At 50.1% G+C, this 14,765-nt stretch overlaps 1 protein-coding gene across 4 annotated transcripts in view; it reads left to right on the top strand.

Annotated features, from left to right (window-relative positions):
* The window catches only part of PRKCA (protein kinase C alpha), a 392,291-nt gene that overhangs the window by 361,814 nt on the left and 15,712 nt on the right, over positions 1 to 14,765 (top strand). For all 4 annotated transcript variants that reach the window (XM_027625641.2, XM_027625640.2, XM_035724576.1 and 1 more), the window contains 3 exons: positions 1,755 to 1,835; positions 10,169 to 10,276; positions 12,167 to 12,307. In XM_027625641.2, coding sequence (XP_027481442.1) covers positions 1,755 to 1,835; positions 10,169 to 10,276; positions 12,167 to 12,307 — 330 coding nt within the window. The remainder of the gene's footprint in view (positions 1 to 1,754; positions 1,836 to 10,168; positions 10,277 to 12,166; positions 12,308 to 14,765) is intronic.

Below are 14,765 nucleotides of genomic sequence, written 5' to 3'. Positions count from 1 at the left end.
ATAAAATGGGAAGAATAATTAGTTCTGCCGCAGTGGATTCTGCAGAATGTGCTCAGCACATCGGATATATAGTCGGTGCATAGCAAGTGTATTTTCTTACTCTCGCAAAGAGAATTTCTGTTGTTATTCTACTTGGTTAAAACAAGCTTTGATCCAGTCATTTCCTGTCTTGGAACCAGAATGCCAAGCCTCATTTTACATCATCAAGTAACACATAGAGGCTCATTTTGATAGGGTTTTTTGTTCTGTGTATGTGTGCATTTTCCAAGTTTTCAAAAAAGAACAAATGTAGTTTTAAAAAGAAAGGAAGGCCTCCTTGTAGCTTCCTTTGGTTATCATTTCCTTGTCAAGAAAATGAGCTATAAAGCTGCCAGATCCAAATGTGTGCCCTCTTGTTGCCGCCCACACTGAGGCAAGCCGCAGGGAGCTTGTATTTCTCATGCTACAAGGAGAAATATTAGTAATACATTAAAGAAATGGAGAGGAAGAGACACGCAGGTTTGTTTGTGTCCCAGGACATTCCATTAGACATCATGGGCCATTAAAAAATACCCTAGAACATTTCAAAGTCACATGTGTATATGCAAAATGGCAGAATGGTCATGCTGAGCACCTGTTTGGATGTCTTCGCCTCGGATCCTGGGGCATGATCTGTGGGTTGGGGGATCCTGTGCTTTAGACAACACCAGTGTTTTAATAACCTGTGCCGCGCTTAGAAATTCCAATCAGTATTACCCTCTTCCACGAGGGCAGGTCGTAGAATTATTCTAGTACTTCTGGGAGCCACGAAGATAGAGGGAGCAGTCGGGGTCTCCGTGGGCCGTCACCCAGCTTCACCAGCTCCCTGCATTTTACCAACTGTTCCAACCCCTTCCTAGTTTGCTCAAGTATTTAAAACAAATCTAAGATGTCACGTCACTTCACCTGTAAATTCTTCATCTCTCATGGATTTCACTCATTAATACACTCATCATACACTTTTAAACGAATCACCATACCATTTTCCCACCTCACAAAATTAAGGGTAATCTCTTACCAAGACCACATTTTAGTTGTTCCTGATTTCTGTTTTAGAGTTAGTTTGGTTTGAGTCAAGATTCATGGGGCGCCTGGGTGGCTCAGTCGGTTAAGCGTCTGCCTTCGGCTCAGGTCATAATACCAGGGTTCTGGGATCGAGCCCCGCATCGGGCTCCCTGCTCCGCGGGAAGCCTGCTTCTCCCTCTCCCACTCCCCCTGCTTGTGTTCCCTCTCTTGCTCTCTCTCTCTCTCTCTGTCAAATAAATAAACAAAATCTATAAAAAAAAAAAAAAAGTTTCAGACAAGGCTCAAATACGACATTTGATAAAATTATGTCTCTTTCAAACTGTTCTGAAACTTCAGCAGATACATTATCTCCACCATCATCTTTGTTGCTTTCAGCAAAATTCTGTTACATAGTTTGATTATCTTGTTTATCAGACCCGTGGTCTGAAGGACCTCTGGCTTTTTCCAAAAATGAAATCCACCTCAATGTCCAAATATTTTTCACCATCGAGGATAATTAAATCTGCCCTGTGGCATCTCCAGGTGAATTCAGAGGAGCAGACCCCAAGCAGGTTTTGGGCAGCGAGTCATGGGGAGGTGTTTCCCCATATGTGGGATTTGCGGGGCCCTCTCCCCTCAGCGCAGAAAAGCCTACATGCTTGACTCGTCTGTTCTAACGTGGGCTGTTTGATTTCCCACTAAATGTAATTGATGTATGTGTTTTCACACAGATAATCGCGTATCAGCCGTATGGAAAATCCGTGGACTGGTGGGCCTATGGCGTCCTATTATATGAAATGCTAGCCGGGCAGGTAATGTACGTTTTTGTACTTATTTATTGCTGGATAAAGTGAATACCACAGCTCTGTTCGGGCCAGGATAGTGGGACCCAGCAGCTGATGCTGGTCCAACTTCCCTGACCCCGGTGAAAGAGGGAGAAATCCCCCCTGGCGCCTTGAAAGTGGATTATATTCAACAGGCACAGCAATTATCTCTGGTTATAAAAGCCCCAAACTGAGAGGTGACACCTGGAGCATCACCAACGTAGCTTTCATATTAAACACGAAAGTTCCTGCACGTTGAGGACAACAGTGGCCTCTGTAGGTTTTCAGTGTCTCAGAACTGTGGTTGGGTTATGGTTCCTTGCAAGTTTGTCTGCACAGATTACCCAGCTGCTGCCCGGGTGTAGAATCGGTATTATTAGCAAAGGAAGAAGACGGTGAAACTTGAAGAAATGCTTTAATAGCTTCTCCCCATCTCTCCTCATCTCACCCTTGGCAGTTCATTGCAGTTTTCACAAAAGTCCAACAAGGCTGAACCTCCAGTTACAAAAAGACAGATTAGGTTTCCCTGAGGAAAGCAACATACATCAGATAAGCAGGGGAATGATGCCAAAGCTTGCACTTTTTTAATACATGGCCTTAATGTCCGTAGCGTTGGGGCAAATCACACTTGCTGCTTTAACAAGCAAGCCCAAAAAACCTCAGGGGTTTAACACAGCACACGAGTTTATTTTCCATTCTTGGCACAGCCCTGTGGGGGGCGGGGGCGGTGGGGGCTACTGATCCACAGGGTCATTCAAGGGCAGTCTTCTTTCGTCCATTGTCCCTACAATCTTTTAGAGCCTCAGATTCCTTTAGCAAACCCTCCTTACTCAACTGGCCGATGAAGAGAGAGCAGAAGCGAGGTTGCACAGAATGTTTTAGGGGCCAGGCCTAGAGGTGGCATACATCACCCCTTCCTACAGCCCGCTGGCCACATGGCCCCACTAGGACGTGAAGGACCAGGGGTGGGAGGAAATACAGTGTACCTGTGAGCTCAGGAAGGGGAAGCAGGTTGGGTGAACGTCTACCAGATCTCTGCCATTTTACCTAAAAACAGCTCTGTTGTGGGCAGCTTTTAAAAATTCCCAGCAGTTGAGTACTGGTGTCAAGGAGTTGAATCCTCCATAGCCAAAAGCTTTAGTAAGAGAAAATGGAAAGAAATACCCACGTTGAGCAGCTGAGCTACCCCCTAAGGAAATCTTTGAATCTTTGTCCCTGGGGGGGAAAGTCACCCTTTCTGACATATGACATTCATCGACTCCTCCATTTATTCATTCAACATATACTTGTTTAAGGCTTACTCTCTGCATGGTGATCGCCGTAAACAAAACAGACAAAAACCCTCACCTTCATGAGGCCTATAAGCTAGAGAGAGAGAGAGTAGATGAATTAAATAAGGAAAATACAGACTAGTGATAAGCTAAGAGAAAAAGTAATAAAGCAGGAAAGAAAATACAGTGCTGGAGGAGGGTTGAAATTGGAGCGAGGATGGCCAGGGAGGGTCTCATGTAGAGCTGAAGTGAAGATCAGCAAAAAGTTAGAGACTGCCAGGTGCTTATGTGGCGTGAAAGCATTCTGGGCAGTGGAAACAGCAAGTGCAAAGGCCCTGGGGTGGAAGTGTACAGCCATGTTTAAGAAAGGGATGGGAAGCCACCAGTCTGGCCAGAGCAGAATGGGTTAGAAATCAGAGAGGAAAGGGGAGCCCCAGGTCTTGTGAGCGTGGAAGTCATCACAGACCCTTGGCTTTCCCTCTGGAGGGGGAGGCTACTGGGGAGCTCTCCTTTATGTTTTTCATTGTCTTACATCTTTTAGATACTAAAGTAGTCTCTTAGAGATTGAAAGATACAGGGTCCTAGCCTACATTCGGTCACTAACTGAGAAGTGTGGTTAGGCCTTGATTGATAGTAAAATGGTTTGTGATTATTAATTTAGGTTTTTAACCCCAGTAAAATGTTCGTCTCAGGCCAAATATGCCAGCTTGTAAGCACGGAAAAGCAGGTCATCAGGAACCAATGTCAGTGAGACAATAGTGAGCTGCCTGCCCCTTGAGTTAATTTCCCCTCTTTAGAATTTTAACAATAAAATCTGACTAAATTATTGGCCCCCGGGAGCCATGCTATTCACGAAGGCACAGAAAGCTGAGTTCCCCTTCTTGATCCCACTTGCATGTTCTGACTCTTGAGTTCAGAAACAAACCCTGTTTACACTGAGTCACATTTGCATATGCCAATCAAAGAAATTGGTTGTGTGGAAAATAGGATCTGTTTCCAAGGGCACTTTACAAGAGATGAGATGAGCTGATTCTTCATTGGCGAGCAGGAGACTAGGACTTCAGAAGTCCCGTGCCCCCCCGCCCCCCCGCAACACACCGCGCTCCTGCCCCCATCATCCTTCCTCCCTAAGCCCGTGGACTTCATTCCCTAGAGGAGAGCTCAGGAAATGCTGCCCTCCTGCAGGGAAGTCCCCTTTGGGTGCATTTTAAAAATCCTGCCTCACTTGCCCATTGTCCCTGAGACCCCCACCTGCAGATGCCCTCCCCACGCCCAGCGCTTCCGTAAGCGTTCTGGCACATTTCCATTTCCCATCTTGCTTCTCGGACTCCATTAGCCTGCCCCATAGGATCCCTTCCAGTTTTCATGATCTCTGTTGAAAATTTGATCTCTTTAAATGTGACGTCTTAAAGGCGTCCCACATCAGGGCACCATGGCAGGCTCAGCCATTGTTCCTCTAAATCCTCAACTGTGCCTGCCTCCAACACAGCGTTTTCATTTTGGGACCCATGTCTTCCTCTTCCCTGTGACTCAATGCAAATTTCAATGTATTTCTGGGCGATGAGTCAGCCCAGAAAGGATAATAAAGGCTCTGAGCCCGGTACCCGGAGCCCCCCAAAAGCTGCAACAGCCTCCAGACCCAGCGGAGGGAATAGATGCTCTTACTGAAAAGTAAGATTAATTATAAAGCTGTTGATAGGGTTATGGTCTAAATTTGTCCTCTTTAATTGTTGGGTATATTTACTGTCAGCAGTCAAGGGGGCAGTTAAGTATAAACAGCCCGAGTCTTTCTTCAGTTCCTGGACTGCTTGACAAATATGATTACTTTGGGGCATAAACAGTATTTACCCAGCACTGTAATGAGCATATTGCGGCTCCAAGCGTTCACGGGTCTTCATCATAAAGAGACCAGTCCTCCCTTCTTTATGTCACCTTCTGCCAGGGTTATCTATGCTTTGTCTTCATTCCTGATGCATCGGCAATGGGTACTTTCTCCCAGCACTTTCGCCCGAACTGTCTTTGGGTGTCCTCCCCACACCCCCACACCCCACTGCTGATCACCCGTGATCTGCAGACACACATGGCAGGGCCCCCACATCCATGAACCAGTCAGTGACTTCGGAATCATTTTAGAAAGAGTAAACCATCACCCCTCATTTGTCTGTCTAAAATTCACAAATTGCATATTGCTAAGGAGAACACCCTGGGTTCGGAACATTTTTACACCCAGCCTAGACTGTATGTGACATGTAGCTTAGCTGGAGACACTAAGCCCAGATTTGTAGAAATTTAAAAATAATCATGGGAATGTGGGAAAGAAAGGAGAGAAGCAAATCCAAAATGGTCATGCACTTACTCCTCAGCAACACATCGCCTCTATTGTCCCCAGGCTCAGTAGCTGACTGGGAAAGAAAATTAATATAATTATAATTTCACCCTTGACCTGCCTTCAGCACCAAGGCCTGAGCAGCAATTACCTGTAAAAATGCTCCTGGGGTGACCTGGAGAGACTTAACGAGAGCCATAAAAATGCTCACATCCCTTCGGCTGCATAAGCCCACACCTGTGAAATTTTTCTTAGGAAGTAATCGGAGAAGAGAAAAATGACTCGCCCAGAGATGTTTATAGTAACCTTAGTTATCAGAGCACAGCCCCGGACAAATGAGCCCATCTCGGATGGATGAGGGGTCAGCTCCACAGCGTTCATCTGCCTGGGAATACCAGTAGCCACGTAGAAAGTGTTTGCAACAGTCAGTGAAAAACAAGAAACTCCAAATTATGCATCCTTATTTGAAAATAATACGACAAGCCTAAGAGTTCACAGAAAAATAAGAGCAGTGTTTGTGGTGAGGTGAAGGGAATGTGGATGCGACTTTCCCCGCAAGAACATATGATTTTAATTTCACAGAGGGCTCTGGGGAGCTTTCCCGAATCTGATGATCATTATTGCTGCTCACCAGGTCTTTGGGGGCTTCCTCCCTTCTGGCATGTGGTGGGATTGTACCTCCCAGCTTGCTCATGATTGGGTAGAGCCTGTGACTCATTCTGACCAGTGAGATCTCAGTGGACGTGCTCCTGGAGCAGGACACCCCAGAGCGCCTCTTCCCGTTCCCCCACAGCAAGACCAAGATGGCGGCTGCGCCATCAGAATGGGTCCTTGGTGACCTCTGCTGACTGACAGTGGATGTGTGGCATAAGCAAGAGATAAGCAGTCAGAATCAGGGCTGGGAAGTCATGCCAGGTCTCTAGTCTAGAGACAGTCCCTCTACACAATGACTTGAAACATCTCTGGTCTTTCCAGAACCCCACTACTCATTGTGCCGGATACCAAAATGGCCTCCCCACATATCCCCTCCCCACCACTGCCCCAGTCGAGCCATCTTTAGGTGTGGGTGGACTTCCCACTCAGCCCTCCCAGCAGCAGCGCCGGGGGACCATCCTTCCCCAGCCACCTGCCGGAGCAAGTGTGAGAGATTGGCAGGGCTCAGAATGGCCCAGAGCCCAAGCTCTGCGGTCAGATGTCTGGGCTTGAATCTTGGTTCTTGCACATTCCAGCTCTGTAACCCTGGCCAAAGCACTTACTAATAGAACCTCAATGAGCTCAACTGTGAAGTGAGATCCCCAGCATGTGCGGCGGTCATACAGCGGTTTTGAGGATTGAGTGAGTGATGCTGGGAAAAGCACTCTACCTGGCACGTAGATAGAGCCTGAAAAGCATGCGTTACTGCAGCTGCAGCCGTCCTCACTGCTGTTCATTCTCAAACACTGGCCACCCTTCATCAGGCAGTGTAGACTCCGGTGGGTGATAACAGAACGTCAGGGGTAGAGGCATGTGTCCTCCCTGGGATTGCCAGGAGATACCCCCAGTCCTCGGGGCCACACAGGGATGGAACACGGGGTGGAAGCCCGGGGCGCTGCCACAAGGACACATAGTCCTGTGGCTTTTGTCATAGCTTAGGAATCTTACCGCAACAGGTGAACCCAAGGGGCCTCAGAGAATCCTTCCATCCCCAGCCTGTATGATTCCCACGGGATTAAATAGCTCTCCTTACGGCAGGACTTCTTAGAACCTAAATGTAAATGTTACTGCAGATCCCAGAAAGGGGGGAAAGGGTGCAAACTTTGACCCAGGAGTATCCTGTAGGATTAATATCCTCTAGTTCTGAAGAATGCTCTCTGGGGTGTGTCGGGAGCCAGGTGTCCTGCTCTCAGAGGGGACTTCATGGTCAACTGCTTCCTGGATCAGTAGTAGGCACAGCTCACCTGGGCCAAGGTGGTTCCCACGCCAGGAGACAAACAGGTGTGATAGGCCAGTGCCCTACACAGAATCCCCCCCTCCAAATTCCTTCTTCCGCATCAGCGGGGGCGGGGGTAGGGGGTGGGGGTAAGCATCTGCACTGACCTAACCGTCTTCAAATGCAAAGGTTCTTGCTGCCTCACCTGACAAGGATTCCTGGGGACAATTTGTCTGAGTTTCTCTTTGGAGAAAATTGCCCTTAAGCCTTTGGCTGGGATGATCCGTGACTCAGCCCCTATAACATTCCTGCTGCTAGTGCTTGAGCATCACCAGAGAGGCCTGCTGACTCCCCCTGCTGCCTCTGTCTACCTACAGGGCCCAAGCTTTAGGAACCCTTCGCGTCTGTTTTGATGCTCTGCTGGTACGTAGTTTCTCCTGAGCAGTGACCCTAAGGGGCCACACTGAGAGGTGTCGATTGGTCATCCAGGAGCAGCACCCGTACCCTGCTCGCATCCAGAGCACCATGACATTATAGAGTATGAACACAGAGGAAATTCAGAGTGTGGGGCCCCCTGGAGATGTGCAGTTCACAGCCCAGAGCAGAAACCCTGCCATGTTTGCTTTAGTTACAAAGATCTCCTTGGCCAGAACTCAGCCACATGTATGGATCACTTATTAGGGAAAAGGGGATGTTTTGTGGGTGTTATACCATAGGTGTCCAGAAGAAGTAGGTTGCATGATGTCAGGCAGAGAAGGTATGGTGGGATGGACCGCAGTACTGGCCTCCGCTGTAGCTCTTGGCCAGTCTTGGGCCAGCCTGCTCTGTCTGTGCCCAGCTTACTTGCCCGTGGGCATCCCAGGCGCCACGTTATTCCTGCCCAGGGAAACTCACCATGGTGGGCTGTTCAGGCTGTGCTCGGAGTCATTCACAGGCAGGGTAATATTTTTTTTTTTTTTTAAGATTTATTTATTTTAGAGAAAGAGCATGTGCGGGAGGGGCAGAGGGAAAGGGAGAGGGAGACTCTCAAGCAGACTGCACTGAGCATGGAGTCCAATGTGGGGCTCGATCTCACAACACCAAGATCAGGACCTGAGCTGAAACCAAGAGTGCTTAACCGACTGTGTCCCCCAGGTGCCCCATAGGCGGGCTAATTTTAGTTCTCCTCACCCACCTGTGTGCTTTGACCAAATTAAACATTCTTTATACCAGGTACTTAGGATCGAAAATGAGACCTATTTATTTATATTTCTAGACCAAAAAATAATAAAAATTAAACCCAACAACAGCAGTGGCACCAGTCCCAACCCCCCATTCTCCCAGACCTGGTCCCAAGGTAGCGTTCTATATAGACTTAGCATCTTTCCCTTGAGCAGGTGTAGTTCCCATGGGCTGACCCCACACCCAGCTCCTATTCAGGGCTGGGGGTGGGGAGAGGACTAAGGTTGGGGGGTCAGATGAGCAGATTGGAAGGACCTGAGTGGTGCTTCGGGGGGAGCAGTCTGCTTGGGTCCATTACTGTCTCTTACTCGGAGGGAGATGTTTGATGAGAAGGGGTGTCCTGCTGACCATGGCACAGCTGTCTTTGGTCCATGATATTGTTTACATTTAAGCTGGACTCTGCATTTTCGGAGCCCTAACCGCGTCAGTCAGAGTGACAGAGACACCTCTTTTCCATGAGAAGGAAATGCACCAAGATGAAACGTCTGGGGATTCTCTCAGCTGTGATAGCTGACCCCGGTCTGCCTTTCTTATGCTGAACCCAAGGTTAGCTAAGCCTAAAGGGAACATTAAGAAATTTCCCATAAACCCACTGATCCTGTGCACCGTCCCTCCAGAGTGACAGGTAATTTGCCAGACCTCTCAGGATTAAAGACATGCTGGAGGAGAAGGCTTGAAGGACGTCCTGAGCTCACCCGTTCCTCCCGAGGATTCTAGCAGCCCCTTCTAAGACCGTTCATCTGCCTTAATAAAATACCAGTACCACTAGGCACCCTTCAGCAGGCACCTGCTGGGTACAGGACAAACTATCAGGTGTTTTGCAGACTCCCCAGGGAGCTCCATTTTACAAATTGGACAACTGTATCTTAAAGAGAGAGGTCGCTTGCCTGTGGACACCCAGCTAGGAGGTGGTAGAGCTAGAATTCTGGTCCAGATCCCCCGGACTTTTAACCATGACCGCCCACAGCGCTACCATGCCTCCCGCTCTCCCTGTGGGCAGTGTAAACCCAGCAGAAGAGGAGAGGGGAGGGTCCAGTGGAGGCTAAGCTCCCATCACTGGTACCACGCAGGTGCCAGGCTCTCTACAGAGCAGCACCCTGTTGGGTCAAAAGGGCCCTGGTGTGGATTTCTGGACCTGGGGAAGTCCTTTTAGCCCATGTCCGGTGGCCCCAACGCCCCATGCTCAGAATCCAAAGGCACAAACATTCTCCACCTGCCCCCACCCCTGCACACAGAGCTATCTGTAACCTAACTTGATCATAATTAAATTTTTTAACACATAATTACAAAATTAATGGATTAATTATAATTTATTTGCAAAGCATTAAAAGCATTACTCAAAAACATTTTCCCTAAAGATTGTTTTGGGTTGCCCAGGGCAGGATAATTAAAAAGACAGAGGAAAAAATGAAAAACACGCAACCACCAACCTAATGAAAGATAATCAAATAAACCAGCAACTTCACTGAGCTAACTCTGCAGCCGGTGGTGCGCCCAGAAGCCCGGTGTGTGTCTTGGTGTTGACATGGGTCTCCAGGCGCCACGCTAATGAATCACCCTGCCTGTTTTCCTGTGTCTCTGTTTTCCTGAACAGCCTCCCTTTGATGGCGAAGATGAAGATGAGCTGTTTCAGTCCATAATGGAGCATAACGTTTCTTATCCCAAATCCTTGTCCAAGGAGGCCGTTTCCATCTGCAAAGGAGTAAGTAGACCTGCGTTCCTTTTAGAATCACAGACCGAGAGGGTCAGCAGGGGAAATCTCTGGCCCACACTTCTGAGAGAGGTTGGCGGAGAACCTGCAAACCCATGCCACTGCTCCCAGCCATCAAGGGCTACAGCTCAGTGACATGCAGGGCATCATGGGAAACACGGTGGCCCAGAGAAGGGCTTCTGATCCCCAAACTGCCTGGAACTCTGGCCTAGGCAGCTAATGGCACTGTGCTTTAGTTTCTCATCCCCCTCATGAAACTGTGCCATGAGTTACCAGAAATAACCGCGGGCCCTCGGAAAATATTCAGTCTCTTCCCTTGCCTGACTTGGTGGGCCTTGGGTCATTCTTCATTCAGTTCTCTTCTTTCGAGATAGAATGTGCAGGCGGAAATGGGCACAAGTTGTCAGTGTTGTAGATCAGTGAATTTTCACAAGACAAATGCACCCACGTCATGAAAGGGAAGGTTTCCGACACCCTAGACGCCCCCTCCCTTCCTGCCCCACAGCAGCTCCCCACCCCTTAGGATAAGCAGCATCCCTGCTCGTACCTGCAGGGATTGGCCTGGTCTGTTTTGAACTTGACACAAATGCAGTCTTGTGGCGGATGCTCCCCAGGCCTGGCTTCTTTCACCCAACGTGGTGATCACGGCATTTCTCCATATCCGTGTGTGTGCGTGCGTGCGTGCACGCACGCACACACGTGTGCACTTCCATCCTCCATCCGCCCACATAGCATTCCACCGTGTGATCACACCAGAGTTTGTTTATTCGTGCTACTGCTGGTGGGCCTTTGGGTTGTTTCCACTTTGGTTTGGGGCTGTTCCAAATAGAACTGCCCTGAAACTTCCAGGTTTTGTGTTTTGGGGAACATATGAGCTCGTTTCTATGGAGGAGATACCCAGGAATAGAAATTACCAGGTCCTGACCTGGTTAGTTTTTAATCGTGAAGCTTTAGGCCACAAAATTATCGTCAGACCTGGTGGGATGGAGTGTAAGACACTCCTAACATTTTCTGGCCAGTTTGATTGTGTGGGACGTGCTTATCAGGTGTCTAAAAGGGCAGCGCACTGTTTACATACAGAAATAGGGAGAGCGAGGCCCTCCCGTGTTCGCCTCTGTCTCCCGCAGTAGACACATGGGAATTAACTAGTCACCTGCTGGTCACGACATTTATTTTTCCAACCCATGTGTCTTTTGATTAATACATTTTAGTCTGGGCAATAAATAGGCATATGATGCTTGTGATTAGCATCACAGGAGATACACACACCATTTTTAGTGATTGCCTACCTTTTCACATACATATTTTTTGTAGACCTACAGAGTGGCAGCTCTAACACAGTGTAGGAAGACTCCTGATTAAATTCTTATGTTTGGCTCTGGGGCCAGATTGCTTGCCTATGTCCTTTATCATAAAAATCACTACAGAAAGACCCATTCTGTCAGCACTGTATTTGTGAGCTGGGGTCACTCTGTGCAAGCCACTGATTTCTTGGGGTGCTCCCTGGGCATCCGTGCAGTCAGGGCTCCTAGCAGAGCTATAGCAAAGGTGAGGTACTACCGTCCAGCATTCTCTTTTTCTCCTACGTTTAGTGTGTGGGACGGGGGAGGGAGGGTCTTTTTTCCTCTTTATTGAGGTATAATTGACAAATGAAATTGCAGCGTGTTTAAAATGTGCCACGTGATGGTTGGACGCGAATTACATTCTGGAAGAGTCCCACAATCGAGTAAACACGTCTGGCACCTCACATAGTTACCTTTTTGTCTTTTGGGGGGAGAACACTGATGTTCTACTCTCTCAGCACATTTCAGTTATACAATACCGTGTCGTCACCTCTGGTCCCCACAACACACATTGCATGCTCTTTCTGCTGCTCTCTAGCTGATGACCAAACACCCAGGCAAGCGGCTGGGTTGCGGGCCGGAGGGGGAGAGAGACGTGCGGGAACATGCCTTCTTCCGAAGGATCGACTGGGAGAAGCTGGAGAACAGGGAGATCCAGCCGCCCTTCAAGCCCAAAGTGGTGAGTAGGGGATGTGGCCTGCTCCCGAGCCCCGTGTCCCTGAGTCCCAGAGGGGTCCCGCTCCCCCTTACTCTAGAGAGAGGAGGCCGGTGACTCCCGGCCTCTGCAGGATGGAAGAACACGGCCAGGTACCAGCCTCACCTTCAGTCTGTGGTCTGAGCCCCCGGGATTCCTGCGGACTTTCAGAGTCAGCACAGACCAAGCAGGGATGGGGGGGCCTGTGCCCACCAGCCAGGGGGCTGCAGAGTGCCTCCCAGAACTGAGAGAGCGCCAGGGCGCGTTGGCTGTGGGGATCGGGCTTTGTGGACTCACGTGCCCGGCAGGACTGTGATCCCTGCTCTGGGTCCTCGACGGGACGTCTCATCGGTGTCCCACTCTCCTGGGTTTGCTTTGCTCCTGAAGCCCAACTCGGCCCCAGCCGGCTCTTCTGCAGGCCCTGGCTGCGCTTCCCGCATTGGCCACGGCCCCTGCTGCCAGGAGTGTGGGTCGCCCCTCTCCCCATTCTGGCTTCGCCCCCTTCGTTGAGACTCCTCCCATGTGACTCGCGTTTTTTCCATTAATTTCACAAACACTCTGCGCCAGGCCCTGTTCTTTACAAATTGGCTCATTTAACCCTCTCAGTGACCCTGCTCAGTGGGTAAACTAAGGCACAGAGAGGCTGAGTATCTTGCCTGAAGACACGCAGCTGGTAGGTGGTGTTCTGGCCCTGGGATCTGTGTCTTTACCTCCCAACACCATCACTCCATCTCAGTGACTGCCGTCTGCCCGGCTTCTGACTGTTGGTGGCAACCAGAGTTGGCCTTTCTTAACATTTCTATCTCTAGAGGTAAACTCAGAGTCTTTAAGACATCGGGCTCCTCACTCACGCCACCTGCTTCTTCACGGTGCTTCCCGGGGAGTCCACTTTCCCCCGAATCCCATCTCTGGGGGCCAGTGGACCATGCCTTCCAGCTCGGCCGCCGTCTCTGGGTGGTCTCTGTGCTGCCCCTGCCCCGAGGCCACAGCGAGAGCAGCTCTGGCCCACGGCCTGCTTGAGAAGCACCCACACCTGTCTCCCCCAGCAGGTGCTTATGAGCAGGCAAAGGGGACCCTCCCAGGGTGGCTGAGTGCCTGGCCGGTCGGCACAAGCTTTCTTCGTAGAGCAGTAACCTCCCATCAGATATGCTTGTGTGCCCTCTACTGCAAGAATAAAACTGCTGGTGGGGAGCCCGCTTCTACCCTTCCAAGGTATTCTTAGCACCAACTGAAGAGAAACTAAAATGAATCAGGTTAGTTGACTCCCTCCTGAATCATCCTGTCCAGCAGGACCCTTGTATGTCTGCACCCCACCTTCTCTCAGCCGGTCCCCGACTCAGGGGGTTTTCACAGGATCCTTCCCCTCCGTGTACAAAGCCTGGTTTGGGGGCGGGGGGGCGGGGGCGTGAAGGCAGTATAACACTGCAGACAGTCTCAGAACATTCTATTAGGGGTTTTCTTCTTCCCCGTTCCTATTTAGCTTTCTTAAAATATGAAAGGCACACAGTAGCCTCTTACAGCTCAGTTTCTGTAGGGGACCAGCAGGGATAACGCGCTGACCCTGCTTTAGGTGTGAAGCAAAATACAGGTACTTGTCAGTCACTTTCCAGAAAGGGACGAGATGGAACAAAGTCAACCGTAAGACACCTCTCCTTCTCTGTCTCCCCATCTCATCCTCTGAAGAGATTGTTTGCGCGGTCGCCCGCTTTCTGTGGACACCACGGCCCTAAATTCAGATGTAGGGAACAAGAGGGTGACTCGGGTGCAGGAGCCCAGAATCTGACTGTGTTGTTCCCGGTGGGCCGTGGAAATCACTGGAAGCCGAGTCCTAACCGCAGCAGGCAGTTGAGCGATGAGTGGCGGCGCGTGCGTGTTTATTTATTCCTGGAGTCCTGCTGTTTGTGTTTTTCACTGAACGCTAGCTAGAATAAAACAAAAGAAGAGAGGGCCTCTGCCTCACAGCAGCCGCTGAACTCCAACACAGAAGCCGGAACCGCAGAGCGCGGCCGGACCGCTGAAGCTTGCCTGCAACGGGCCTGCTTGGCAAGAGCTGTGGTCAGAGGGAAAGGAGGGACGTCCCCTGCTCACAGGGAGCCTTCCCAGGCCAGAGCCCGTGTCCCGCTGGGAGAAGCTGGAAAACGTACCCACGGGTAGCAGAGAGGACAGCAGGGGACGCAACACGGTGCCAGGGTCAGGGGCAAGCAGCACAGGAGTGAGCGTCAGACTTTCTGTCCCAGGGGCGAAGAGCGTCAAGGGCAGAGAACTCGACCGGAAAGTTCTGGGCCCCCGGGAGAGCTCAGTGTCCCCCAGTGCCTCCACCACGCCGCCTGCAGAGCAGCAGGGTTTGGCCCCTAATCCCGGCTGAAGGGGGCATCTCCACCGCCTCCGGGACATCAATCTGTCCCCGAGGTGCCACGCTGGAGCGGAGACACCCCACGCCAGG

Source organism: Zalophus californianus, chromosome 16 (assembly GCF_009762305.2).
Source record: "Zalophus californianus isolate mZalCal1 chromosome 16, mZalCal1.pri.v2, whole genome shotgun sequence".
Classification (NCBI taxonomy): Eukaryota; Metazoa; Chordata; class Mammalia; order Carnivora; family Otariidae; genus Zalophus; species Zalophus californianus.
Note: the sequence above shows the minus strand (reverse complement) of the source record. Positions and strands in the feature narration are given on the sequence as shown.